At 42.1% G+C, this 26,556-nt stretch overlaps 1 protein-coding gene across 1 annotated transcript in view; it reads left to right on the top strand.

The window, feature by feature from the left end:
* The window catches only part of hs2st1a (heparan sulfate 2-O-sulfotransferase 1a), a 35,028-nt gene extending 8,699 nt beyond the window's left edge, over positions 1 to 26,329 (top strand). The window contains exons 3-8 of the mRNA XM_050074539.1: positions 18,266 to 18,519; positions 18,604 to 18,689; positions 18,962 to 19,100; positions 19,332 to 19,429; positions 21,691 to 21,848; positions 24,061 to 26,329. Of these exons, the coding sequence (XP_049930496.1) occupies positions 18,266 to 18,519; positions 18,604 to 18,689; positions 18,962 to 19,100; positions 19,332 to 19,429; positions 21,691 to 21,848; positions 24,061 to 24,284 (959 nt within the window). The 3' untranslated portion in view covers positions 24,285 to 26,329. The remainder of the gene's footprint in view (positions 1 to 18,265; positions 18,520 to 18,603; positions 18,690 to 18,961; positions 19,101 to 19,331; positions 19,430 to 21,690; positions 21,849 to 24,060) is intronic.
* Positions 26,330 to 26,556: the final 227 nt, after the last annotated feature.

The following is a 26,556-nucleotide window of genomic DNA, read 5'->3' as shown; positions in this document are numbered from 1 at the left end:
AAATTTGTAACCTTCTACATGTCTTCCTCCCGTTGTTCTTTTATCCTTCCTGTGGACACGGCACTCAGATTCCCTTTGAACTCTTCCTGACACCCCACATCTCTGTTTTTAGCTTCCCTGAGGGTTATAAAGGGTGCATGAGTCATTTGCTTTCACTCTGCACGTTGGCATCTGCTACCATAAGCAGCCGGTAGCGTCTATCGCCTGGACCTGCCTGCTCAGTCACTCTCTAAAACATGCCATTTGAGCGGCTAATGGAGGGGAGCCCACAGCGGAGATGGGCGTAGGTGTCAGGGATGGATCTGCTGTGGGAGGAAGGGAGGCTGAGTGCTAATGGTCATACTGGGCTCTTGCTGTATTGTTAGAAGCAGGCTTTGATTGGGGCCGAGGATTTATGGCCCCTGGCGCGCACTTTGTCTGACAGGGAATGTGTTCCCTGCAAAGTGGCGCGCGCGCGGCAGCAACCGGAGCCAGCACGGCGCTCGCTGCTGTAGCAGGATGACAGACAGGCTAAACGGGGCGTTATGGACGGTTTCACACCCTGGATGTAATTGGAGGCCGTTCTAGAAGAACACCCCGCTCCAACACCCACCCATCACTCCCCTCAGCTGGCCTCTCACCAATTCCCTCCCCACCCACCACTCAACCTCTTCACACAGACACACTTTCTCCTCCTCACAGTCCCGTCCGTCTTCATTTCTCCCCGTGTCACTGTTGGGCAGAGGTGTCAGTTCACTCAACTCAAAGAAATGGCCTTCAAATATCATGTGGCACCACAGCCCTCAGGCCAGAGTAGATTGACTGAACTCGAGGGGGCAAGTGGAGCTCTGACTGATGGCTGATGAGTTATTATTTAGTTGTAATAAATCAGACGCGGGTCAGCAAACAGTCCTGCAGAGATGCTCAGAGTGAACATCGATCCTGAGTGCTGTGCTGGTGTGACTTTTACTTCAGAAATAATCTGTTTTTCATTCACCGCACTCTATTTTAATGATGATAAAAGCTACAAGATAAAATTTAGGCTCCCTTAGGTTCACACCTTGCCATACCTAGTGAAAGCCTGTGGGATTTTTGGACAGATAACGGGGTCTGTGGTTGTAAACACATGACAGCAAGTGTCAGTTTCCTCTCTGCTGCAGATTGTTTCAGCTCCTCTTCTGACAGGAGAAACGGCGAACGCCTAATAAACCTCTCGCGTGATAATAACTTATAATGACAGTACTCTCATACAGCTCCTCCTGGATCAATAGTTGTAAACAACTTCTTTATTTGCGTGCTGAGTCGCCTTTGTGATATTCAAATCCCCCTTGTGTTTTACTAACCCCATTGGATGAATGCCTGAAAGGAGAATATCCACCGCTGGCTTCGGAAACAAGGTGCTATCAAAGGAGGAGGAAGTATGGAGGGTGGAAGGAGGAGGGGGGGTGGAATGAAAGAGATGATTTAATTTTCATTGCGACACAGAAATATTTAAAGCCCCGGCTTGTGAAAATCATAAGCCCCGACACAAAAAAAGGGAAGAACGAAGGAAGCGCGCCTGCAGCATTTTTACAACCAATTTCATCAGAGCACGCAGGGATAAAGGAGGAAGGAAGGTGGTCGAGCGGCGCTGCCCTTCTTCTTCCTCAGCCCCTGGTTCAACTTTGCTCCTATTAGTTTTAGAGTTGGTTTAAAGCTGCCTTTATCTTGTTTTCCTGTTACACCAGGCGTCCTCAGGGACCAATATGGTGCTACTACACCGCTTCCCCTCCCCGCCAGACTTCTTCAGCTCTTTTCTACCTGTCTGCTCCTCCCCTTCTCTCTTTCCTTCCATTGTCTCCATCTTTTTCTTGTCTCTTTGCATATGTCTCTCCTCACTGTGCTGAATGGTGTGGGGAGCATTGCCAAACAGCCTGAAATTCAACTTGAAGTTCATTAGACAGAATACAAATAAGAGCACGGCAAACAGCTGTGTTGTGTGTGTGAGCAAGACCTTATTAATGGAATATCTGGGTCACTGAATATTCAGCTTGTTCACTTCGACCGTCCCCTGCTGAGTGAGGATCAGTAGATTTATGTGTGTCTACATCTCTGTCTCTTTCTCTGTGGTGTTCATATTTTTTCTTTCAGTAATGCTGCACACAAGGTTGATTGATTAACCACTTTTTTATTAGACTAGTGCCTGTATCCATCCTGCCCTGCCTCTCACTAATATTAACGGCGTGCTAGTCCCATACACTGGATTAGTATTGCTGCAGATTCTGACCTTATTAAACAGATTGGGCTTCAGTCAGACATGATTTATTGAACAATAAATACTGTCTCTTTGTTGGTCTTGTTAAAAAATGTAAATAGAGTTTTATAAACCCTCTAGAACAACATAATTAAAATTTGCACAAGCATCAAGATAATGTTTCTGTATTAATGTCTTTTCTCATTAGGTTTGCAACAAACAATTATTTTCATCATTGATTAGTCCACCAATTACTTTGGGGATGAATCCATTAATCTTTTACCCCATTAAATGTTAGAAAATAGTGAAAATACCTTCCATGGTTTGCAAGAGCCCATGGTAATGTCTTTTCAATTTAAAGTGATTGAGTGCTATATTTTTTCATACATTTATATCAACCTAATGAAACTGGTCTGTGATATAATTTTATATAACAAAGATTATTATTGTAGAAACTGACAACTTTTCCTCCTAACATTTTCAAGTGATATACTTCAGTTGTTCCGTCGTCCGCCATTTCCGTTACTGGGGATATGAACTACACACACTTGCATTGATACTTTCTGGTAACTGGGGATGGCTACCAATAGCTACCAAGGAAAACAAGAGTACTATCTTCTTCCTGTTTGGTTGTGCAATGGTTGACGCACTTCCTTTGTGCCACAAATCGAGTCCTAATTTCCGTGTCAGTGGCACACAGAATTGCATGGTGAAAGTGAGGCTTACAGGGAACCAGTGTAAATGCCAATGGTGTCATTATTTTTTAGTCATTACATTGTGCAGTCAACATATACTTCAAAACTTGTCCGTCTCCATTTCAATATTGTAATATAATCACCAAATATCTGTGGTAATCTCAGCAACACTTCACTTTGATTGATATTGTAGCATTTTGTTAAATTGATAAAAGTGCACATTTTTGCCAAGCGGCATCCTCCAGAGCTGAAAAATGAAGTCAACATGGAAGTGGCAAAAAACTGCAGTTCACTGAATGCCCACTTGAGGCTGGCTCCAGAAGCCAATCAGTCCCAATAAACCTCCATGTTAAAGTGCCCCAACTTTACAGCAGAAATAAGCATGTTTACAACCTGGTACAAAATACAGTTTTGGTCTCTAAAGCTAATTTCCCCACTCATGACCACTGTACAGGGAGTGAATTTTTATATAACTCACCCATTTACATTATAAGGCTTAAAGTTACGCATAATTAAGGCTGTCTGCCAATAGTGTCCTTGGTTTCTCAGTCAGATCCACCCCTCGCTCCCCAAATATGGTCACTTCTGGCTCCAAAAAACCAAGATGGTGATGGCTGAAATGCCGAACTGGCTTCAAAATCGGAGTCCGCAAACCATTGGGTGACGTCATGGTAGCTACGTCCATTATTTTTACAGTCTGACTCCACCCATAATTTGGAATATAAATTAATGATTATTTTTCAAAGAAGAAAATAAATCTCTACCAATTACAGGTAGGGCCACCTCCATGTGGCGGTCTTCATACCAAAACCTTCCACCTATGTTACCCACAATGCAACTAGTAGACTGGCAACAGTTAGTTCAGAGATTCAGGTGTGTTACGCTAGTAGTGGCTAATGTAGCCTTGAGCTGCTAGCCTCATGCAGAGATGAGGAGTGGGCTCGGACGAACATCTGATGGGCTCACTTCTTTCTAACTCCATCAACTGATTTTTTTGTAGTTACTTGTAGTTGTCAAACCCAACTGACTCTGACTCCTGACATTTCTTCTTCTTCGCAAAACTTTTTATATAGACAGTAGCAGGGCTCAACACTTATGGCTGAGCATGGCTGCCATTTTTAGTCACCTTAGATTAGAAGATACTATGCAGTGAAATTTGTGACATACAAGAATGTTTTAAAAGCTTTATGACATTAATTAACCAAAATATGTAGTTTGTGTTTCATTTAATACTGTTACAGAATTTTAATTCTAAGTGTTAACAGTTTACATATTCACCTGCAATTCCTGCTATAGAAAATATTTTGTGTAGCCCCATTGATCTGAAGGATGTGCTACTTTGAACTTGTGAATGTGATGTGTCACTTATCTAGATGTATGTTTGCAGTTTTATTTTCCATCCAGCTCAAAGATGCTGGGATATCTCGCTTCCCAAGACTTAACAAATTTCCTTTTTGTTTTTCGTTCTGGCTCATCGGGTTCTTTGTCATTTGAATCAATTTGCACATCAGTTTGTGATGTTGACGGGTGAGTCAAACTTTTTACCCCACAGTTAACTTAATTAGCTTCGCCATTATCTCTAAAACAGATGCCTGTCCACGCGCAAGTAAATGCACCGCACACATCAGCATCGTCTGGTTTGTGCAGACGTAAACAGCAATATTTAGGTATCACCAATGTAACAAATATTAAAAGTTAATTTATTTTAAGGTGGAAGTCCTCTTTAAATATTGCTGTGAAAACATCATATAAAACTTTTTTTTAATCATTTGGAGCTTTCCCCATCTGAGTCCAGTGGTCAGACAGTAAAAGAGGTGTTAGTGAGTGAATAAATCAAACTGAAACAGAAAGATTTTGAAAAATGAAGGTGATCATTTTAGCACCACTTGAAGATGTAATGTGTATTTAGAGCCACGTGTGACTGCACACACAGATGAATGATCCAAATCACTTCCACATAGTGTCATCGGATTCATTTCAGCATCAGTATCTAGAGAGTAAAGTGGGGCCTGCTCATCCTGCCACAGCGATCCACTGATGGCGAACACTGTGCAACATCCTCACTGGATAGATGGCCTGCAGACGCTAAATATAATGAGATGAAATAAGAGAAGCAGTGAACTAAGAGATGAAAGACGCACAGATAAGCCTGCAGAGATGCGGTGATAACAAGTTGAACTGGTGTCGTTGCAGAGATGTTCTGTATAACGCTGTAGCACGTTTCTGTGTGGGACGGATCCTCTGCGGTGTTCACCTGTCCCTCCCACTCGTCATTAAAACTATGAATAGCTGTCGTCTGCTCTGTCTTAATAGAGTGTGGAGTTCTCCCCGGACTCCCATACATGCATTATTAATTATCTGTTGCAGGGCCGAGAGACGAAGAGGGAAAGAGAACATCAGATATCTGGGTTGTTGCTTGCAACCAGATCTGCGCTGTTATGCAAACATTGTTTGTTGTTATATTAGGATATGAGGGCTCTGAGCAAAACAGAGTTGTGTTTCATTGTGAATCTATATGCATACAGCTGCTTTAATTTGGGCAAGTTTCTCTCACTTGACGCTCTCACAGATTTGACCGCGGCGTTTGTGAGGCTGTGAACATTTAGCGGTGACGGGGACATTCCTGCTGCGGTTTCTTTTCCCCGAACAAATGCATTTGATGGCACGTCTCTTGACAAGAGTTGCCCAGATATTTTCTCCTTCCTTTGAAGCGCAAGTGCCTCTGAAAATGTTGGCTAATTCCCACTGCTTAGTCATTGACAATCTGTGCCAAGATGAGATCTGTTCCAATCAATCGCGTCCCCCCAACCCCCCCTCCCCCACCACAACCTGTCAGACCCGCCTTTACTTAACAAGGCAGGGGAATGATGGGATCTGCCATCTGTGTAAATTGCTCCATAATCTCATCTGACTGGCTGTTTCTGATGAAGCAGACAGAATGTGGCCCCCTTTACTCTCTCTGTTTTCCCAGACATTATTGGCTCACCTGTCAGACAGCACTACCGGCTTCGATCGCACACAAAAGACATATTAGGGGAGAAAAGTGGCAGGTTGAACCATGACGATTATCATCTCCATCTATTCTGAATCGTTATCATTAGTGTAGGGACATGGCCTGCATTTAGACTAGAAATTATAAGTGGGCCACATGTGGCTGGATCTTATTTAGTGTACCCTTGAGTTTAGTCGAAACAGCTTGTTTTTCATCTGTAGTTCATGAACTTCACAGAGCAAAAAATACCCCATCCTCAGCTGCTGCACTTTTAGCTTGGGCTGCACCATGTGCACAAAAAAAGGTTCTCTTACACCTAGAACATTTTTAAGCTTGTGATTGTGATGTGGATAGTATTTAGATTAATGGTGCAGACCTACTTTTAGCAGTGTTGTAGTCAAGACCACCTAAACCAAGACCAAATCATGACCCAGGCCAGTGTGAGTCCCACACCACATGACACACTTACAATGAAGTTGGAACATGCAAACCTTAGGCCCTCCTCAAATTGATTTTAAAGATCCACATTTCTATAAAAACAACCACAGAAAACAACTGAAGATTGACCTCTTTTAGTTGCCATAGGGATGTCCACAGGTGGTTATCCGCTGAGAATATTTTCGAGCAGTAACATGTTTAGGTCTAAAGGTTCATTTTGCTATTCTGAAGTTTACTGCGCTGTGCACCAACTGGATCTGGTGGGAGCTGGCTAGCTTTGTCGTTAATTTGGCAATTACTGCTTGTAAGGCTGTTAAAACTGTTATCTCTGCTAGCACCGTTGGCATTGTCAGCACTGTTCGTGGTGCTAACATAGTTAACAATGCTAAAGGGGATTTGCTGCTCAAAGTAATGCTGCTTATTCACCAGAGCTAACTGGGGAGGGACTGGAGGGTGGCTGCCGAGTTTCTGCACCAGTGGTAATCGGCCAAATAAGCGGCACCGCCAGTTAGCTCCTAGCTGACCCAGGTGGTGCGCAGTGCAGAGCAACCAAGGCTAGCAAATCAGTGAAGACCAAAGGGTGGTCAGTGGGCGCTGTTTCCACGTGTTAACATGACTAACTGCCTGTCAGCAAAGTCAGCAGAAAATAAAAGGCAAAACATTTACATCACGAAACATTAAAATGTCACCACCTCTAAATGGATAGCGCTTTGAAATGTGGCGCTAAAGCTCACTGAGTCAATGGGCCTCTTGTATTTCTCGTCATTTGGCATTTTTTTCCTTAACATAATTAATAGGCGTCTATTAATAGGAAAATTAATCGAAACTGACACCTCTAATTGCTGAATATACAGTGCGAGTGTGTGTATATTATTGTTCCATCAGAAATACTTTGATAAAATAATCATAAAGTCATTACAGAGGTGAATTGTATGTATGAATTTTCCTTTGTTTTCTATGAGCAAAGAAACGCTAACTCTAAGAAGCTGAAATCAACTAAACCATCTTTATTTGACAATTTAGTGACATCCCCACAGCTGTGGTCTTGACCAGTCTTGCAATAAAATCCTGAGTCTTCTTTATATGCGACCGCGACAAGGCTGAGTAGAATGAAACTTATAGAGTCAGTGGGGTCCAAAGAAGGTCATTTCTGAAGTTTCTAGTGTTAACATCCTCCTCCTCTGTGACACTCAATGGAGTAATTATGGTCTCAAGACCCATACCCCAAACCACTTAACCACTTTAAACTGTCTGCACAGTGCTGTCTGTCAGCGTCGACAAGGCCGAGTTCTGTCTCCTCTCTGTGTGTGAGGAATGCTTTGTCGGCGTTCTCTGACAAAAACACTCTTGTTTTTAACATGCTACTTCGTCAGGGAGGGAAAAAGCCATTTCCAGGCTTTTCAGGATAAACGACCGTTATGTGGATTGTTTGTGCTGAGTTGAACTCCCGGGCCCTGCAGCAGCAGCATCTCTCCGGAGGCTGGAGTGCTTCCATCATGCACCTGCCATTGTAGGTGGAAATCCGGCTCATGACCTTAGCAGCACACTGCCCGCCCCCACCTCCCACCGTATTTTCCTCACCTTTCCTGCTCTCTGCTGTGCCCTCTAGTAAAAGCAGAACTACCGTGAAAGTCATAACAATGAAAAACTCTTCAGCCTGTATTTATGGAGCCTCACAAAGCAGCGGTGCCAAGTCCGGGACAGGAAATATCACATCACTGTGAAACTTGTTATTTACGAGAAACTGCAATGTAGCCAGACATTTTATTCCACTACTTCACCTCGCCGGGTGCATCTGTTGATTTGAATTTCAATAGTGGAGCCTTTCAGTTGCTTATATTGCTGTCTGACTTTAATACATTGTTCAGCAGCGTTTCCAGCATTCCCAATCAGGCTTTCCTCTTTTTTATGATAAACCTAGAGGACAACAAGTCCCCAGATCTTCCTACAGACAAGACAGCTCTGTATGTTTCTGTGCTTTGCTTTTTGTCAGTGATTGCCAGTCATTCAGGGGCCCTAAATATCCCAGCTTCCCTGGAATTGGTGATTTGATTCTAGCACATTTGTTAGGTAAATTTGCTAAAGCTGCAACTAATGACTTTTTTCATTACTGAATAATAAATCAATCTTTTTATTTTGAGACTAAGACATAATTGTCAAAAAGTAATTAAAATAGCCATAACATTTCTCACATTTGAGAAGTGTGAACCAGCAAATATAACCCTTTGTTTGATTAAACAGCTTGAGCAGTTATTGATATGAATATTTTTAAACTTTAATTTTGAGACCGTTGTCTTGTCTTGATTTGTAAGGGAATATTTTCACCTGGTCTTTTTGGGTTCCTGTGTCAAAACCAGGTTTTAAGATTTTTATTGTGTCTAAATTGGGGAAATATTGTGGCTTTGGGATCCGATAGACCAGATTGGTACAGACACTGACCTTATTTAATGGACTAGGTATCAATTGAACGTGACCAGTCCACATTGAATACAGGTTTTTTAACAGTTACATCCATTTAGGCCGATGACTCAGTTTTTAGTGCCACAGTAAATTGGTACAACAGTTTTAAATGTGGGAAAAGAGATGCGCACCACATGTCATGTGACGAGGAACAACCAATCACAGCCGACAGATATCTTTCCCTTCTTCCATAAATATCACTCTGATAAATATGGAGAAGTTGACCATTTTGTTGCAGGGTTACCCAGAGCTTTACATTTGTCCCATGTACAATATTTTTGGCCTAATACACACTTACAAAACAACGCTTAAAATCAGCTCTGCACTCTGGATTTCTGCTAAGCAGGCTATGATTTGCTGCTGGTTATGGTTGCAACGCAACCTCGGATGCAACCTGCCTCTGCACCCTTGAAAGTAGGCAGTAGGTTTTTCCATCATCAGGGTACTACTCGGTCATATCTGAGTCTCTACAATAGACTGTGTAATAGAGATGGACGACATGACAGCTCCGCAAAAAGTGAAGCCAAAACATCTTGATCACCCTCTGGTGGCTGGTTGCAGTATATGACATAAACCCCGCTCCCTCCATGTTAGTGGATGGGACATGGGCCAAACTAAACAATCAAAGTACACTTCAAATACATTTTTTCCAACATAGGTATTGTCATTTTAGATATTTTTTATAATGCTGATGTTCGTTCAAGTGTTCGTTTCCTGATAAGTTTGTTTTAATTGGTTATTTGATACTGTAAAAAAGAGGTGTTGGTGTGCCCGTGATCAATGGCACTTCTTGGAATTCCTTCAGACGGAGGCGACTAGATACAGCGGAGATCGCTACTGCACACCAGTGCTTGATGGCAGAGGCCATATCTGGGATATTTTGGCTTCCTTTTTGTACAGTGGGAAGAAGTGAAGATGCGTTGTCCATCTTTATATACAGTCTATGGTCTCTGTGTATAATGAAGCTGCCACAAACAGTCAGCCATCTTTACTGTACTTAAAGCAAACTTGGAGGCGACAGGATGCATACACAATGCACAGAGGGGTCAATGGGGCCCCAACAGCAAACTTTTACCCTGGGCCCCCTAATGGGTTAATGCTGCCCTGCCCCAACTGTTAAAAACAGAAATCAAATTGTCTGGCCTCATTTTCGTCAGTGTCCATGTTACTCAGACCTGGTCCTTGTCTCCCTTGTTTCTTCTTCTTTCTTCTCCCCCCTAACCCCCCACCTCTCTGCTCTTCCCCAGCTGTACTGTGGAGGACAGAGCAGAGTGAATGAGACCTTTCATGGAGTGTCAATGTCATACTTGTGTGTCAAAGCCAGTGGGAAAAAATGCCTCAGTTTTGGCAATTTACCCATTTTTTCAAAAAGTCCACCTAAACAATTGCACTCAAATGTCTCTCCGTCTTATCTTCCTCTAAAGAAATAGCCTACATGAAATACTGCATGTAGCATAAAAGTATTGGCGTCTAGTTTAAAGGAAGTTTTATGTTTCCCTGTGCGTGGTTGTGTCTCTGTTTCTGCTTTCATACTGAGCTTGTTTGAAAGCTCCGAAGGCGTTTTGAATGTACCGAACACCTTCACAATCACTTAATGAAAGCGCTCGTTTATCCGTCTCCTTTTTCCCAGCTCTCTGCAGCTGCCAGCAGCGTTGAGAAGCTGCACAACAGATTCCTCTTGCAGCATGTTTCATATTCCTTGTCATCACTTAAATAGCAATGATAATGCAGGTTCTGCTCTGTTCAATCAGGCCTGAATCTCCCCATCAGTCTGACTTCATTCCTGTTTCCTCCGATAATCCACTCTCTGCTGAACGGATCCAGAGACTGAATTAGAATAATTAGAAATTCATAAGTGTGGGGTTCAGACAAATGTTCTTGAGTGCTGCAGTGGTGACATAACCGTCCCCCCTAAACCTGGCACCGCAAAACAGCAGCGTGCATCCAAGTCTATATAGAGGGAAGAGAGAGAAACAGCACCAGCAGAAGCAGACTAACTCAGTTTTTATACAGCAGCAACCAAGATCTCCTCCCTGTCATCCTTCATTGATTTTGCAATCCAGCGGCATCCGAGCAGAACCATACAAGCCGTACACCTCAGTCTGCCGCTGATAGCCAATCTCTATTACCCACCTAGCCCAAGGCTTCGGTTCGAAGGGCTAACCCTCTCAGGGGAAGCAGACAGAGGGAGAGAGCTCCGACTGGCGGATCGGAGCGATGATAGATTTATGTGCTGCTAGGAGAAAGGATCATCTTCTCTCCCCCACTTTTATTATCCCATCAGATCTGACGTGATAGCAATAATACATGACGGCCTGTCACATTTTGCAGATCTGGCGGCGAGTATGAATGATGATTTCAAATGCTTGCGTCTAATCAGCCGCGAAATTGCTTCAGTAAATATGTTCGACTACCAGCGCTCTGTCTTCCTCCTGTCTCTCACTTTGAATGAAACTCAGAGTAATAGGCTTGTAGTTGTCACAATGTTTAAGACCCGTGTTGGCTTCACGGTTCATAATTAGCTTTTAATGCACAGAGACGGCTTGAGGGGAGGAAACTGACGGAAATGTGGAATGAAAGGAGGCCTGCTGTGTGGCCATAGTAATTCAGGCTTTTGTTCTCTAATTAAATGACCTCAGAAGGGAGCGCTAAGCTTAAGTTTGTGTGTGTGTGGCGCCCTCTGATATGGAGGTCTGTGCCAAGTGTATTCAGCCTCGCAATGAATAGGGCGTCGACTACAAAGCCTAAGAAGCCCTGTCCGTGCCTGCTTCGCCTCCTTGTTGGTTGTTGGCAATTTGCCACAAAACACCATGTCTTTAACAAGTGGTTTCTGGGCCCCTTTGCATAGTTCAGGGCGTTGTAGTTGGGGACACAGTAGCCCCTGGTCTTTTCTCACTCTCCCCCACCTCGTCTGAGAAAATCTGAGATGCTGCCAGCATTCCTTGCAAGCTAGAGCTAAATTTGTGTGTTTATGCCACAGCAAAGCAAAAAAAAGCTTATATGGTGATGCATGTTCTCCTGTTTGGCCCTGAAGATGTCAGCAGTTCAAAATGGCTTAAAGTCCCCCTCTGCTAAAAAATGTGTTTATCTTCTCTTTATGTCCCCTAAAATCACAGACCTTGACTGTTCTGACTCTGTGCAAAGTTTGTCACAAAAGATTCAAACATACCACGGGCAAGCAAGATTAGGCGCATCACTAATAGGGAAGCCAATTACTGTTTAAGGGCCCTGACACACCCAGCCAATGGTCGGCCGTCAGTCAATGGTGGGCTTTTGGTGAGCTTCTGTTGCCCTAGTTTTTAGCTTGTCCTGCAACATTGGCACTAGTCGGCCCTTATCTGCTGTCTTCTCGCTGATTCAGCGTGTTGAATCAGCATTGCAGCCAGCACAGCCCATTGGTGAATGAAATCCTTCTGATTGGCAGTTCAGCTCATTGCAGAAGAAGAGAAACAGAACTGAGGAAAGTTAACAAACGACTAAAGTCACAATGGCGTGAGATCGAAACAAACCTGTTATGGTGAGATTGTTTCTTTTTAGCCATGGAGCTCTTTTGTAGAAACGGTTCTGTCAACTGGCTAACTAGCGTTTCAATCCCTCCTGTCAGTTTTCCGGTTTCCCTTTTGATTGACAAATACAGACTGCCGCCACTTGCTTGTATGGAGAGTTGTGTCCTCTCAGGCAGGCGCAGAACATACATGCTAGTTGGCCATTGGTTGTAGTCTTTGCGGCGTGTTCAAGTGCAACGTTTTGGCTGAGATACAAGTGACATGAGGCAACGCAACAGTTGGCCTTCATCGCAACTAGTTCTTTGTCCATCTCGTGTGTCAGCACCTTTGACGGGAAACAAATCAAGGGTGAAACAGACGTCAACACAACACCAGCAAAGCAACTGAACACTTGCAGCGCAGAATGGACTCGTCAGTACAGAAAACAGAGCAGAGTTAGCATTAGCATAGTGAAAGTTTTGACAGCAAACATGGTAGAGTGCAGTTTTTGGATGTAAACCGGACCTATGTGGCGACATTGTAGCATCAGTTGTAGCAGAAATTATTGTGTTTTCCCAACTACCAACAGCCACTGCCAGTTACAAGCTAACAAACAACATAAATAAACAAATAAAAGATGCCAAGTGATATACTTAAATAAGACCATGTTAAACTAAATATTAATTAATTAATTAATTAATTAATTAGTGTTTATGCACACTTTAAAATGTGTCTACAGGGGTGGTTTATATCTGTAGCAACAGAATTTATAGTTTAAAGTGTCAAGTCACTCAATTAAAACATATTTTCTCACTTCTCTAATGGTATGTAGCTAGCTTATTTGTCCAGTTTTTTTATGCAATATCTTGCTCTGAATCTGCTGCCAGCACAATGGAGATGTATGGAATTTAATCTGTGGTGCTCAGAGCACTAAATAAATACATTTAAAAAGCTCAACAGCAAGATCTCTTTCAGAAACAATGTCCCTGTTAGTCCGGATAATCCACAGACCTCGCTGTCAACAGTTTTCACTGAGTATTTCTTTAATGGAAAGTAGTTCCAGTGAAAACTGTTGACAGCGAGGTCTGTGGATTATCCAGAGTAACAGGGACTCTCTCTCTGAAAAAAAAAACACACTGCTGTTGATTTATTTTTATGTTTTATGTGTTGCTCATGGCAGTGGAAAATGTCAACTGAAACTCCATTCGCCTCAGATGTCAAAAAACCTGGGCAAACCATTAGAGCCAAGTGAGAAAATACTGCATCGATTTTCTTTTTTTAACCAGTCAAAGCCCATGAAACTCAGTCTGAATCCGAAATATTCTTATGAAACATAACCCATGATTAAAAAGGCAACAATCAAAAGTTAAACCTGCATTAACAGATTTTCTTTGGGGCACTAAAACATGCTGCACATTGACAGAAGTCGATATGGTTAAAGGGTTAGCAAATAGTTGTCTGTTTATACATCCAGTCAATACGGACTAACATTAACATTCATTTTGAAGTCGGTCCAGTTGGTTCATTTCCAGCTCACTACAGTATCCATTCAAGTTTTGTTTTTTTTACCTTGACTCAAGCATACAGCAATTGATGATTATATTGAAGCTGAAGAAACATATTCAAAGTGTTTGACCCCTTTGCAGCCACTTTTTGACGACACTCATTGCAAAATCTTCAATAACTCCCTTCTCATTTTGTAGATATTAAAAATGCTCCCACTCTGCCAATTTAAGCCTCTTTTTTTGGCGGGTACAAGGCTGGAGTATAGCTGTCCTGTGACATTTTTACAGTTATATTTCTCAATATTTCTGATAAGCGGTACGACTCTCTACCACATAAAACAAACCGACGCACACACACCTTGTTTGGACTTGCGACAGGAGAATTGAACTGCTCACAGCGCAACAATGCAAGAATCAGGATACCATAGATATCATAGCTTCTGTAATTCTTATGGTTATGAAATTGTAACATAATGTAACCGAGGTTCTGGCAAAACAGGTTAATTCCAACATCCCACCTTTAGAGTCAACAAAAACATGAAATTTGTGGGTCGAGTTGTAGTTTTTTGGGGTGTGTTGTCACTATGATCACCCCATTTTACATTACACCTGGTCATTTGCCCCATTAGTGATTGACAAAATATTGATTAAGAGCAGCTTTTGGTAAGTAAGGAAGAAAAATAGATTGAAGTATTACTTATTCATTAAGTTCATCAGGACTATGCAGAAGTGGTTTGATCAAATTTGATTGACAGTGGTTTGCCAACACAAGCAATCCAGCAACTGTCATCAGTAGGGGTGCATGATAATGGACTTTTTGCAAAAATCCGATATGCTGATTTTTATCTACTTATTTGGCCTATTACCGAAATTATATATCCCTTTTTTTCTAGTTTTTGTGATTATCAAATCGCTTCAGTTGTGGAATTAACATCATATTATGCATGTATACTCTTATTGTGATGGCCCACCAGCAGATGGAGACATGAAATACAATTTCAATGTATGTAATGTTTATTCAATGTGCAAAATAAGAAAAAGCATGTTGACTAATAGTTCATTTTAGAGCCGACATTGGCCGATACTGATGATGTACCGATATCATCAGCATGTTGGGCGATTGCGATAGTTCTTTTAAGGCCAACATCAGGCAATACCGATGATGTGCCGATATTATTGTGCATCCCTAGTCATCAGATTTAGATTCAAATGTTGCTAAATCCTGATTGGTGCACAGAGATACATCACATCACCTTTTTTTTAAAAAACAGTGTGAATAGCACAGTTCACAAAGTTCACAAATCATGTGAACTTCGCTAGATTACTTTCACGGTCAATAAATCTGTTATTTTCTTAATTACTCAATTAGTTGTATATTTTTGGTCTATTAAATGTCAGAAAATGGTGGAAAGTGATGATCAGTGTTTCCCAAAGCCCAAGAGGATGCCCTCAAAGGTCTTGTTTTATCTCATAGAGATTCATAGAGATTTACTCTCATAGAGGAGTGAAGAAACCAGAAAATATTCACATTTAAGAAGCTGGAACCAGATAATTTTGACTTTTTCTTTTAAAAGAAAAGTTGATAACTACTTGATAAATTGATTAATCAGCACAGCTTTTCAAACTTTGGCAGAAAGTGTTCTGTTCCTGTAAGACCCTATCAGTCATAGGAAGATGTGGATTGAGAAAATATGTGTTCAGGGCCTTAAGATCTACGCATCAGACTAAAGGCACCTAATATTTATGACTTGCATTGTCACGGGTTGCACTCCCACTCTATTTGTTGTCACTGTCTTGCTCTGTCTCCGTTCACTGTACACCATCATAAAAATAATCCTAAAAGGAAATTTGAGCCCAGGCGATAAAGTTCCAACATAGCAACTGTTATTGCTGTTGTTGTTGGCTAATGCGTGCTTTGGAAGGACGCGTGAATGAATGTCTCTATTACAGTTGTCCTGCATGCTGACAGCCTTCGGCCATTACGGCCACCTGGCGCTTCTCCACACCATCGGCCACAGAGCAGCAGTTGCGAGCGTGCGGAAGCGGCACGGCTCCGTCCGTAACCAGATCCAGCTTTGATGAGTGGAACATTAACAGCTGCTCAGGAGGAGGGTGTAAGAGAGGGTGCAGTGAGAGTATTTCTGTGTGTGTGTGTGTTGTTGTGTGCATGCCCACGTGTGTTCACACAGATGAAGGAGAGGGCGGCGGAATCACAGTTGACATCTTAATTGGCCGTCGGTGCCAGATGCCAGCCTTTAAAGCTGGCCAGGCCAGTCCAGGCTGTAACAGTGTCTCAGCAGCCAGGCAGGGCTTTAGGCAGGGCTTTAGGAGCCCGCTGGCTCCACTCAGTGCTCCCACGGGTATTAGGTGCTCCAGTGTTGTGCGGCCTCCCCTCTCCTCACTCACACACACTCACATAAACACCCTTCTTCTTCTCGCTCCATCCTTCCTGCGGAGCACTCTGAGGCATTGTCAACACCAGTCAATCTGAGGCGAATTCAGACGAAGAAAAGCCCGAGGGCAACAAAGGCCCTGGGCTTCTTTGTGTTGAACCCATTCACACCGAGGCACTGAGGTCTGGCTTTTCTGCCGCTGCAGTGTTTGAATAAAGATCCCTCCGCCCTCCTTATTTATAGTGTATTGATGTCCTGTAAATGTCCAGTTAGCTATCAAATAACTGTAGCCTTACCGTCTAACAACCAACCTCTAACCTCTAAGCCCGTCACCCCTCGCTCTTCACCTTTTCACCCTCGTTACATGATGCCTCCCTCAGTAGAAGAGGAAACCATGTTGGAGAAATCAATTCACACCATCTAGAGTCTGTCTGAAACACCCGGAGATGTACTTGGCCGTAAGATGGTACATTTATTTGATCTAAAACGGGAGCACACAGACACTTCACTCTGTGGTTAAATAAGGTGAGTGAAAGTAAAGGTAGGGGATATTAAAGTGGAATCTGATTAGCGAACAAGAGAGGTGGTAGCGCAGCGTGAAATAGGCTGCTCACAAAATAATTAACTAATATTCCTGTTTGACATTATTCTTGATCCTCGGTGTGAAACAGGAAAAGAGTTTTTAGCTATCTGCTCTCAGAAAGATGTTCGAATGAAATCCATTTTTAATGAAGTTACAGTTCAGTCTCTTCTGAAAAGCACGGTACAATATATTTATTGTATGTAGCTCATCTTAAGTGGATCAGGTTTACATTTAATTCTAGATTTGTAGCAGAGATGTCAAATATGCATCAGCTGGGTGCTGTTTGAACATAGTCATGAGATGTGTTAAACACTGACCCATATGTAAACAAAGATCTTGGGATGTGTGGGAGTTGGAGATGGTGGTGGTTTTGCTTAGACACCCACATGTTTAACTCCTTGTATTTTTCCTTCTTGCTCCCTGTCTGCACTGTGCATGTGTTTACAAGTGTTTTTATTCACTTATTCTGCTCCAAAGAGAGGTCAGATTCAGAGAAGCGCTGGAGAAAAATTCCTTGATGTGGTTGGAGTTTGTGCAAATCAGTTGTTGGACAAAATATTTGCACTGTACATTTCTGCAAACCATAGATATGTATATGTATTTGTATGTTGTTATGTAGCAGATACATTGAAACCTTATGTTTCTTTTCATTTCAGCAAAGCTGTGGTCATGTTTCTGCACAAAATCCAATTGGTTATGGTTAAGAAAAGATCACCAATTTTGGTGGCACAATCACAGCTGGAAATGCAGCAATAATTTGCTAAAAAAAAACACCCACTTTTGGTTGCACAATCACAGCTGAAAAGGCAGCAATGACTCGCTGAAAAATAGCCACAGTCAGTGGCACAAATGCAGCTGGAAACGCAGCAATGACTTGCTTAAAACACCCACATTCAGCGGCACAATCGCAGCTGGAATTGCAACAATTTGCTTAATACACCCACTTTAAGTGACCAATCACAGCTGGAAAGGCAGCAGTAAATTGCTAAAAACACCCACTTTTGGTGGCACAATCACAGCTGGAAAGGCAGCAACAACTTGTCAAAAACACCCATGTGTGGTGGCGCAATCACAGCTGGAAACATAAAAATTACTCGCTTAAAACATCCCTGTTCAGCAGCACAATCGCAGCTGGAATTGCAGCAACGACTTACCTCAAACACCCACTTTCAGTGACCTATTGCAGCTAAAAAGGCAGCAATGTCTCACTAAAAAACAGCCAGTGTTGGTCTGCAGCTTGGTAGGTGGCTTAGGTGTCACGCCATCCACCATCCCATCCACCTCAAGATTACTAAATCAGTTCATTTACATGTAATCTGAACTTTGTCACCTCAGAAACGCACATAATAGAAAACACACAAATGTTACATATCTGTGGTTTGCGGAAACGTAAATGCCAACATTTTTCTCTAGAACTCACCGATGGACTTTTTTTTGCTTCACTGCTACTATTGTGCAGTATTAAACTCACCTGTATCCAACTTTCTGTCATCCCTTTCCAGAACGAGCCATCGCTAGACACGAGGTACGAGAGATTGAGCAGCGACACACGCAAGACGGCTTGAGGGAACGGGATTCATTGGCCTCGTCGCCATCAGAGGGCGAAGACGACCTTGTCATCATCTACAACCGCGTGCCCAAGACGGCCAGCACCTCCTTCACCAACATAGCCTACGACCTGTGCGGGAAGAACCACTACCATGTCCTGCACATCAACACCACCAAGAACAACCCGGTCATGTCCATACAGGACCAGGTCAGAGCTGCTCTCTTGATGTTCCTACATTGTTGTCACTATGAGCATTTCATTCATTGTAATAATACTGATTATTTGGTTCAGGTGCGGTTTGTAAAGAATGTGACTGAGTGGAGGGAAATGAAGCCGGCTTTCTACCACGGACATGTCTCCTTCCTGGACTTCACCAAGTAAATGCATTTTCTTGTAATATAATGTCAATACTGTAAAAACAGTTTGTTCACCCTGCTGTGGCTTTGTGCAGGTGACTCCACCTTGTGGTCATTTACAGCTTTTCACTTACACAGTGTAGTGTAATGATCTGAATGTAGCACAAAGATTACTGATCCTCTGAGCTCAGTATGTTCCAACCAAAAACAGCACTGTGTCTGTCTCAAGATTTAATCTCAATAGTTGGACTGCCTGTTGAGTGCCTCAACTCATCTACTGTCATTTCTCTCAGGTTTGGAGTGAAGAGGAAGCCCATCTACATAAATGTGATCCGTGACCCCATTGAAAGGCTGGTGTCGTACTATTACTTTCTGCGTTTCGGGGATGACTACCGGCCGGGCTTAAGACGCAGGAAACAAGGAGACAAGAAGGTTAAAACACGTCAATAATCTCTCTCTTACATTTAAAGGACAGGTTCACAGTAACCTCAGTCTGTCTTTAAGATATAGTCAGGTGCCCATATGAACACTGAACCAATAATTAAGCGATGTATTATAAGTTGATAGGAGGCTTCAGCAGTCTGAGTTAGTGAAATCAAGTGGTATCTTCCGAGTATCGTATGTAAGACATATTTAAATCCTTGCACTGACTCTGTGTTTCAGACGTTCGATGAATGTGTATCAGCCGGCGGCTCAGACTGTGCCCCTGAGAAGCTCTGGCTCCAGATTCCTTTTTTCTGTGGACACTACTCTGAATGCTGGTAAGTGTTCAAACACCTAACGCTGTACCCTGTTGAGATGAGACTGAGTCAGAATTATAATCTCAACGTTCTCTTGTATTTTTGTACTGATATTTTGAGACGACAGGAAGAAGGCTTGATTAAGCTCGTCTTTAGTCATGTTTTACTGTTTTTTCTCAACGCTGGTGATGATCTAGATTTTCTAACAGTCAACAAATCCCATACTAAAGACCGAAACCAATGATGGATTGAACCCTAACAAGTACTGCCTGTGTAGCCAAAGCCTGATTAACATATCCCTCTGTGCCATAGAGCTCTGTGTTGTCCAAAAAGTAAAACATATCAGTAAGCCAAACCGATGCACTTAGTGACATTCTCCTTCATTAGAATGGGCGCAGAAGTTTATTGTAGTCAGTCCTGCATCCACCATTCTGGTGCATCAGTCACTCACTAGAGCACTCACTCTTACCTGTAGCTATGTATAAACCTAGATTGTTTTGTTGTGAGTTGCCGAATGTTGGAGATATCAGCCGTAGAGATGTCTGCCTTCTCTTCAGTGTAATGGAACTAGATGGCACTCAGTTTGTGGTGTTTAAAGTGCCCAAAAACAAATATTTAAAATTCTTAACAGCAATGTCTCTTTCCAGAAATCAAGACCTGGTTACTCAAGGTTACGCACAGACCTTGTTGTGAGCAGCTTCATGTAGGAACTGTTTTCTTTCTACTGAACTACACCTGCCAACCGTATCACTGGCAGAAGGAAGAGTGTATCTACTGCTAGCTCACCCAGCACCACTTAGCTGGGTAACGTTACAGCTCAGCCGAGGCGGACGCTATTGTTTGCATCTTGTGCACGAGCCTCTTGTCCATAGTAGATGCACGCTTCCGCCTGCAGGGTGATACCAGGACTACAGGAACTGTGTCGGGTTTTGAAGCTAATTTTTGTAGCAGCCAAACAGTAAAATTACATCTGTCAAGTGATGCCACGTGGCCCAGAAAGATTTTTGCATGCTTCCTCCTGCCAATGATCTGGTTGGCGGGTGTAGTTAAGTAAAAACAAAAATAATTCCTACATGAAACTGCTCACAACAAGGTCTGTGGATTATCGTAGGTAACTGGGTCATGATTTCTGGAAAGAGACATTGATGTTGAGTTTTTCAAATGTACTTTTTTGGCACTTTGAGCACCACAAGCCGAGTACCATCTAGTTCCAATATACTGAAAAGAAGACAGACGTCTCTATGGCTGATATCTCCAACATTCTGCAACTCACACCAAAGCAATCTAGATCCACAGTTTTCCCCTGGGGATCAATAAAGTATTTCTGATTCTGATTCTGATAAATAGCACTACAGTTAAGAGGAAAAATATGTCCTTTTGATTGTGGAGCAAACTGTCCCTTTAAGTATAAATGATAAGGCTAAAGGGGTTTATTACCACTGATAGGGCAGAGTGAGACAAACTCATTGTAAGTTTTGGTCTTTTCAGTGGGATTTGTTGAAAATAACAAAACATAGAATATTGCCATCCTTATCCTTTTCTTATCCCCAGCAGCTCTGATAGTTCAGGAAGGCTGCTGTATCAGTTTTGTTTCATAATGCACCGCACTAAACCTCATAGTCCTTTTCTATCACTTCTGCTCCACTCATCATCTCAAGGTCTCTGATAGCTCTTTCAGCCTTGATCCGTTCTCTCTACACGATGATCTGTATCAATCTCTCTGGCTCTGCCCTCACTTATCCCTCTTACCCTCCTTAATCTCTCCTTGACTCTGCCCTCCATGTTTTAACCATCTACCCTCCTGAAGCAGGGTACCGGCTGAGGGTCTGTAAGATCGAGCTTACTGTGGTGCACTAGCAGCATGTTAAAGTAGTGGAAGGCACCTTGGAAACATTAAATAAATACTGAAGACAAAAAGGTGAATCGCTGCCAGTCCTCTAATGCTGTGTTTAAAGAGGCTTTGCCAAAAAGTTACTTTATAGGTTTAAACAATCCACTTCCTCCCTTATTATTTAATTTCCTGTACATGACAACCCCTGCCACCGACTTCATTTTTATTTCCAATCCTTCCTGCCTTTCTCATCCTCCCTGGACTCCGTTCACATCTCACTCAATCTATTTCTCCTGTCACTGTCTTTGTTCCTCTCCGCTCACTCTCCTCCTCCCCCGCGTTTCTATCCTTTGCAGATGTTGTGATCGTTTTACATCCAGCAGAATCGCCGCTATTCCATCAGAATACAAATAAAACCCAACCGCATACAATGAACATGATCTCTGTGCAGGAACGTGGGCAGCCAGTGGGCTCTGGAGCAGGCGAAATACAACCTGGTGAATGAATACATGCTGGTCGGAGTAACAGAGGAGCTGGAGGACTTTGTCATGATGCTGGAGGCGGCGCTGCCACGCTTCTTCAAAGGAGCCACTGAGCTGTACAAAACAGGTGCCGTGTCTGCTAAATAGTCAGAACCCATTTGCTGTTCCCTTGCATATTTTTCTTTCCCTCACCAATATTGTAATATACCGAAAAACTGCTTAATGGCTCTCTCACGTTGCAATGCTAAAGTGTGCTGCGGTTGCATATTAGCAGCCTGAATTGCTCCTCTGAGAATTGAATTGTGATCAATATGCACTCATGCCTCTCGCTGATGTAGTTACAGATTAGTTACAACGAGTGCAGCCAGAATGAATAATGGAGAGCACAGAACAATTAAATCTGACAGTGATATAGATGTACTATGACTCAAATGTATGGTTCATCATTTTGAGCAGCAGAAACACCCAAGTACTCAAGCTAATCAGGTATTTATTTAATGAATTTGAAGCCTGTCAGAAGACATGTGGTGACATGTGTCAGAAGACATGTGGTGTCTTTCCTAACCCCAAACAAAAACTATATTAAAAAAAAAAAAAAAAGATCTTTGCATTCGGACTCGTTTTTTGCTGACTCATGTACATTTGGAAATACACTTACCTGCTTTCTTGCTGAGAGTTAAATGAGAAGATTGATACCACTCTCAGGTCTGTTAGCTTAGCTTAGCATAATTGGAAATGGGGGCAGGTGGGGGGGGGGATAGCCTGGCTCCGTACAAAGGTAACAAAATCTGCCTACAAGCACTTATAAAGCTCACTAATTGTATTATGGTAGTTGCTGCTCCAGGCCAAAAATAGTCCAACAAATAATGCAATACTGTTGCTGATACTGCAGTTAATGTGAGGAAAACATACTGTGTTACTGTTCAGGACTCCAGCTTAAGTCAGGGTGTCTAAAGGTCCTTTAAAAGTAAAATGTTTTAAATTCTATGTTACAACAATAAGGCCTTGAAAGTCATTAAATAGTCTTAAACTTGAATTTGTGAGGAAAAACAACATCTTTTCATTTATTTTTTTGAAAATAAGCAAAGCCTTTCAATGTAAAAGTCCACATTTCTAATGTTACAAATCTTTTAACAACTATAATACTGTTTTACTAAATACCTGTACTTACCTGTTGGCAAAATGTAGATTAACTCAACTCACTCTAATAACCATATTCCTACATAACACTTACCTCTGCACAAGACCACATGTATACTACCTGCCTGCAATGCTTAGCTGCAGTGCATAAATAAGTAAAACATGATTTGTCCAAAAAAAAAAAAAAAAGTCTTAAATTTGATTTAAAGGTGTCTTGAGCGGGTCTTGAAAAGCAATAAATTAATTAATTATTAATTATACCTGTAGACACCCTGTAAGTCCAGCATTATTTTAAGTTACTTGTAATAACATGCGCAATGTAACTGGAGGTGCAGTGTTTGAGGGTTACAGGAGGCGGTGCTAAGAATAAAGGGATGGTGTCCACTCAGGTTCTCTTTGGGTGCGCTCGACCTGACAGAGGTCCGCTGCGAGGGTCAGGACAGAGGAATGTCGTATGCTGTAAAGCCCTCTGAGGCAAATTGTGATTTGTGAAAGTGGGCTTCATAAATAAAATTGATTGATTGACAGACCTTTTGATGGGTTCGATTCTGACCCACAGCCCTTTGCTGCGTGTCATCCTCCATCTCTCTCCCACCTTTCCTGTTTGTCTTTAAATGTACTATCAATAAAACAGCAAAAACACCCCAAAAAATAAAAAAGGAGATCTTTTCAGTAATTGCAGAATCGTAATTCTCTTCCCATTCATATCTTTATGTTTCATGTGAATTCCAACACAAGGCCAACTGTGGACGCCCTAATGAAACAAATCAAAAATCCCCACGTTCTATGGTAGTGCGCTGGCTATTAAGCCTTTTGGCAAGTGCAGACAAGACTTAACAGCACAAGTGTTTTACATGACTTGTCCTCTTTTTAACCTCCTTAACCGAGATGCAGAAGACTTGGAGACCCTGACCAATCAGAGCAGACTTGTCTTTTTTGGGAGGGGGTATTAAAGATACAGGCACTAAAACCTAGTGTTTCAGACAGAGGGTGAATACAGGCGCTCCAGCACAGACAGTATGAGGAGAATAAAGTGGGGATTTTTTACATTAAAGCATGTAAATGTTCTGGTAAAAACCCAAAATACAAATATGAACCTGAAAATGAGCATAATAGGTCGTCTTTAAACATAATAGATCTTGTGAATCACTGAGTTTATACGCCTGGATTTTTTTAATCCTCCTCTCTTTTCATCACAGGGAAGAAATCCCACCTGAGGAAGACCAGTGAGAAGAAGCCGCCCACCAAGGAGTCGATCGCCAAGCTGCAGCAGTCGGCCATCTGGAAGATGGAGAACGAGTTCTACGAGTTTGCACTGGAGCAGTTCCAGTTTGTCAGGGCGCATGCTGTCAGAGAAAAGGACGGGGAGCTCTACCTGTTGGCACAAAACTTCTTCTATGAGAAAATCTACCCCAAAAACTAAAGAGGCACGTCTGTGGAAGGGATTGGAGAGAATGCTTTGTGCAGGCTCGTGTGTGCCCAGTCTGAGATGAGGAAGAGAGGAGGACTTAAAGACGACAGGTGACTGTGTGACTGCTTGGTACGTGTGATTAAGGACATGACGTGGAGCTGCAGAACAATCTGGTGGCAGCTCTGTTATACACGTCTGTGCCAGCCAACTGGACAGGGAGCTCATGTTTCGTCAGCAGGTTGTGTTCCCAGCAGCGCCCGGGCCTCCACTCCCCTTCACTTCCATGTCAAATGTCGTCAGCGCAGAGGACTTCTGCTGGCACATGTTACACATGGCGGAGACGGCCTGTCCAACAGCCGGTTAGACCTCAACTCCTGATCCAGACAAAACTTTTCATCGGCTCTGTACTGTTTGGTTGTGTTTGATTGTATTTTAACTCTTTACTATGGTTGTCTTTTGTATGTAAAGACGGTGGCATTTTCCATGGTGACACGACATCCCCATGCCTCACCACTACTACTAACTTAAAGAGATTTTAAGTGTACGAAACTGACTACTGTGCTGTATTATTGGACTCCAATGAGAACTTTTGAGGTTTTTATGAAATAAAAATCCTGTGACCATGGACTATTTCCTGGGACAAGTGCATACATTTTATACTGTACTTGATGTATTTCATTGGATGTAAATGTGCAGCTTTGCCCAGAGGCTTTTCCTCCGTTATGAAGAAACACATGAAATTATTGAAGTGTGTACGAACACTAAGGTGGAGATGCTGCTGCTGCTGCTGCTGTAAATATTTACTACTTTTTCAGCCCGATTCATTCACAGATTTGCTACAGTATAATATTAACCCATTTATACTGTTAACCTTTTAAAGTTACAGTGTGCATTTTATCAGTTTGTACATTTCTTTCATCTCTTTTATTACTTTTTAGGCTGCATTTAATTTCTTTTAATCATTTTCTTTTCATTGTAAAACCAGGTAAACATGTATGTCCACTAATATGTCTGTAATGTGCCGACATTTTTGGGAAGTGTGTTTATTTGCTTTCTTGCCAGGAGTGAAATCAGGAGATAACCACTGTAATATCGGTCCCTTAGATCACTGGTTCCCAACCTGGGAGTCCCGACCCTCACAAGGGGTCACAAGAGCTTCACGGGTGGGTCGTGAGGCCTTCTTGATTTTAAGCAGAGTATCGTTATTAACTTAAAGTTGCTGGGGTTAAGTTTAGTCAAGTTTTTGTGGTTCGAATTAGTGCCCAACAAATGACATAATGTGCCCCAGCAATGATGTTATGTACTTGCGAATTAGTGCCCCGCAAATTACATTCGTACCTAACGTTAAGTTGCGTCATTAGCGTAAAGTTACAGGGCTGAGGTTTACTCAAGTTATTGTGGTTCAGTTTAAGAAAACAAACATCATGAAAACGCACCTTAAGATGACTCGCAGATAACTCAAATTATTCAAGGTTCTTAACCTGTCTCCTGAGGAACGTGTAAACTGTGCATGAGCACATCCTGTTCCAAGGGGTATAAGAAAATTCTTTCTATATATATTTCATTTATTTCTGTAAAGAAAACTAAAGAAAACTACTATCTTTAAGTTTAGATTAATATTCAAGCTTTAAACTTTACAGGGTAAGGGCACAGTGAAGGCCTGGGGTCATTTATAAACATTGCGTACGCTCAAAACGAGGCCTGAGAGAGGTGTACGCCACTTCCTGCGGAAACATTGTGATCTATAAAAACAGACTTGATGGGAGAAACTTTGACCCATGCTTACAAACATTTTAGTGACGGGAAAATGGCGGTGCAGATGGTGAGGTGGAAGCCTGATAGTAGAAATTGTCGATTATTTTTTACCGCACGCCATTTTAGGCTTTTGTCCGTACGTACATTTTTAGCATGGATCCAACGCACTGTTTTATAAATGAGAGCCCAGAACAGAGCATTTACTGTCTGCTTAACAGCCTCATCCTGCATTAGAAAACTACACCGTTAAAACAACGAAAGAGCTCATAGAAAAGTGGGCAAGCATCGAGGTGAAGAAAAGAGAAGCCTACTAATTACATTTGATTGTTAAAAATGTAAATAAAAAAAATGAATAAAACAGACAGCAAATTATATAAAAAGTTCCTAACATATCAGTAACAATCATCTCTGATGTAACATTGACAGGAAATAATGTAGTTGTTGTGTCCATTCATTCAGTTAATTGTAGAGTTTATCAGTTGTTCTGTACTGTTTCGATATTCATTGAATATCATTTAAAATATCCATC

Source organism: Epinephelus moara, chromosome 21 (assembly GCF_006386435.1).
Source record: "Epinephelus moara isolate mb chromosome 21, YSFRI_EMoa_1.0, whole genome shotgun sequence".
Classification (NCBI taxonomy): domain Eukaryota; kingdom Metazoa; phylum Chordata; class Actinopteri; order Perciformes; family Serranidae; genus Epinephelus; species Epinephelus moara.
The sequence above is the reverse complement of the archived record's forward strand: the minus strand, read 5'-3'. Positions and strand labels throughout refer to the sequence as shown.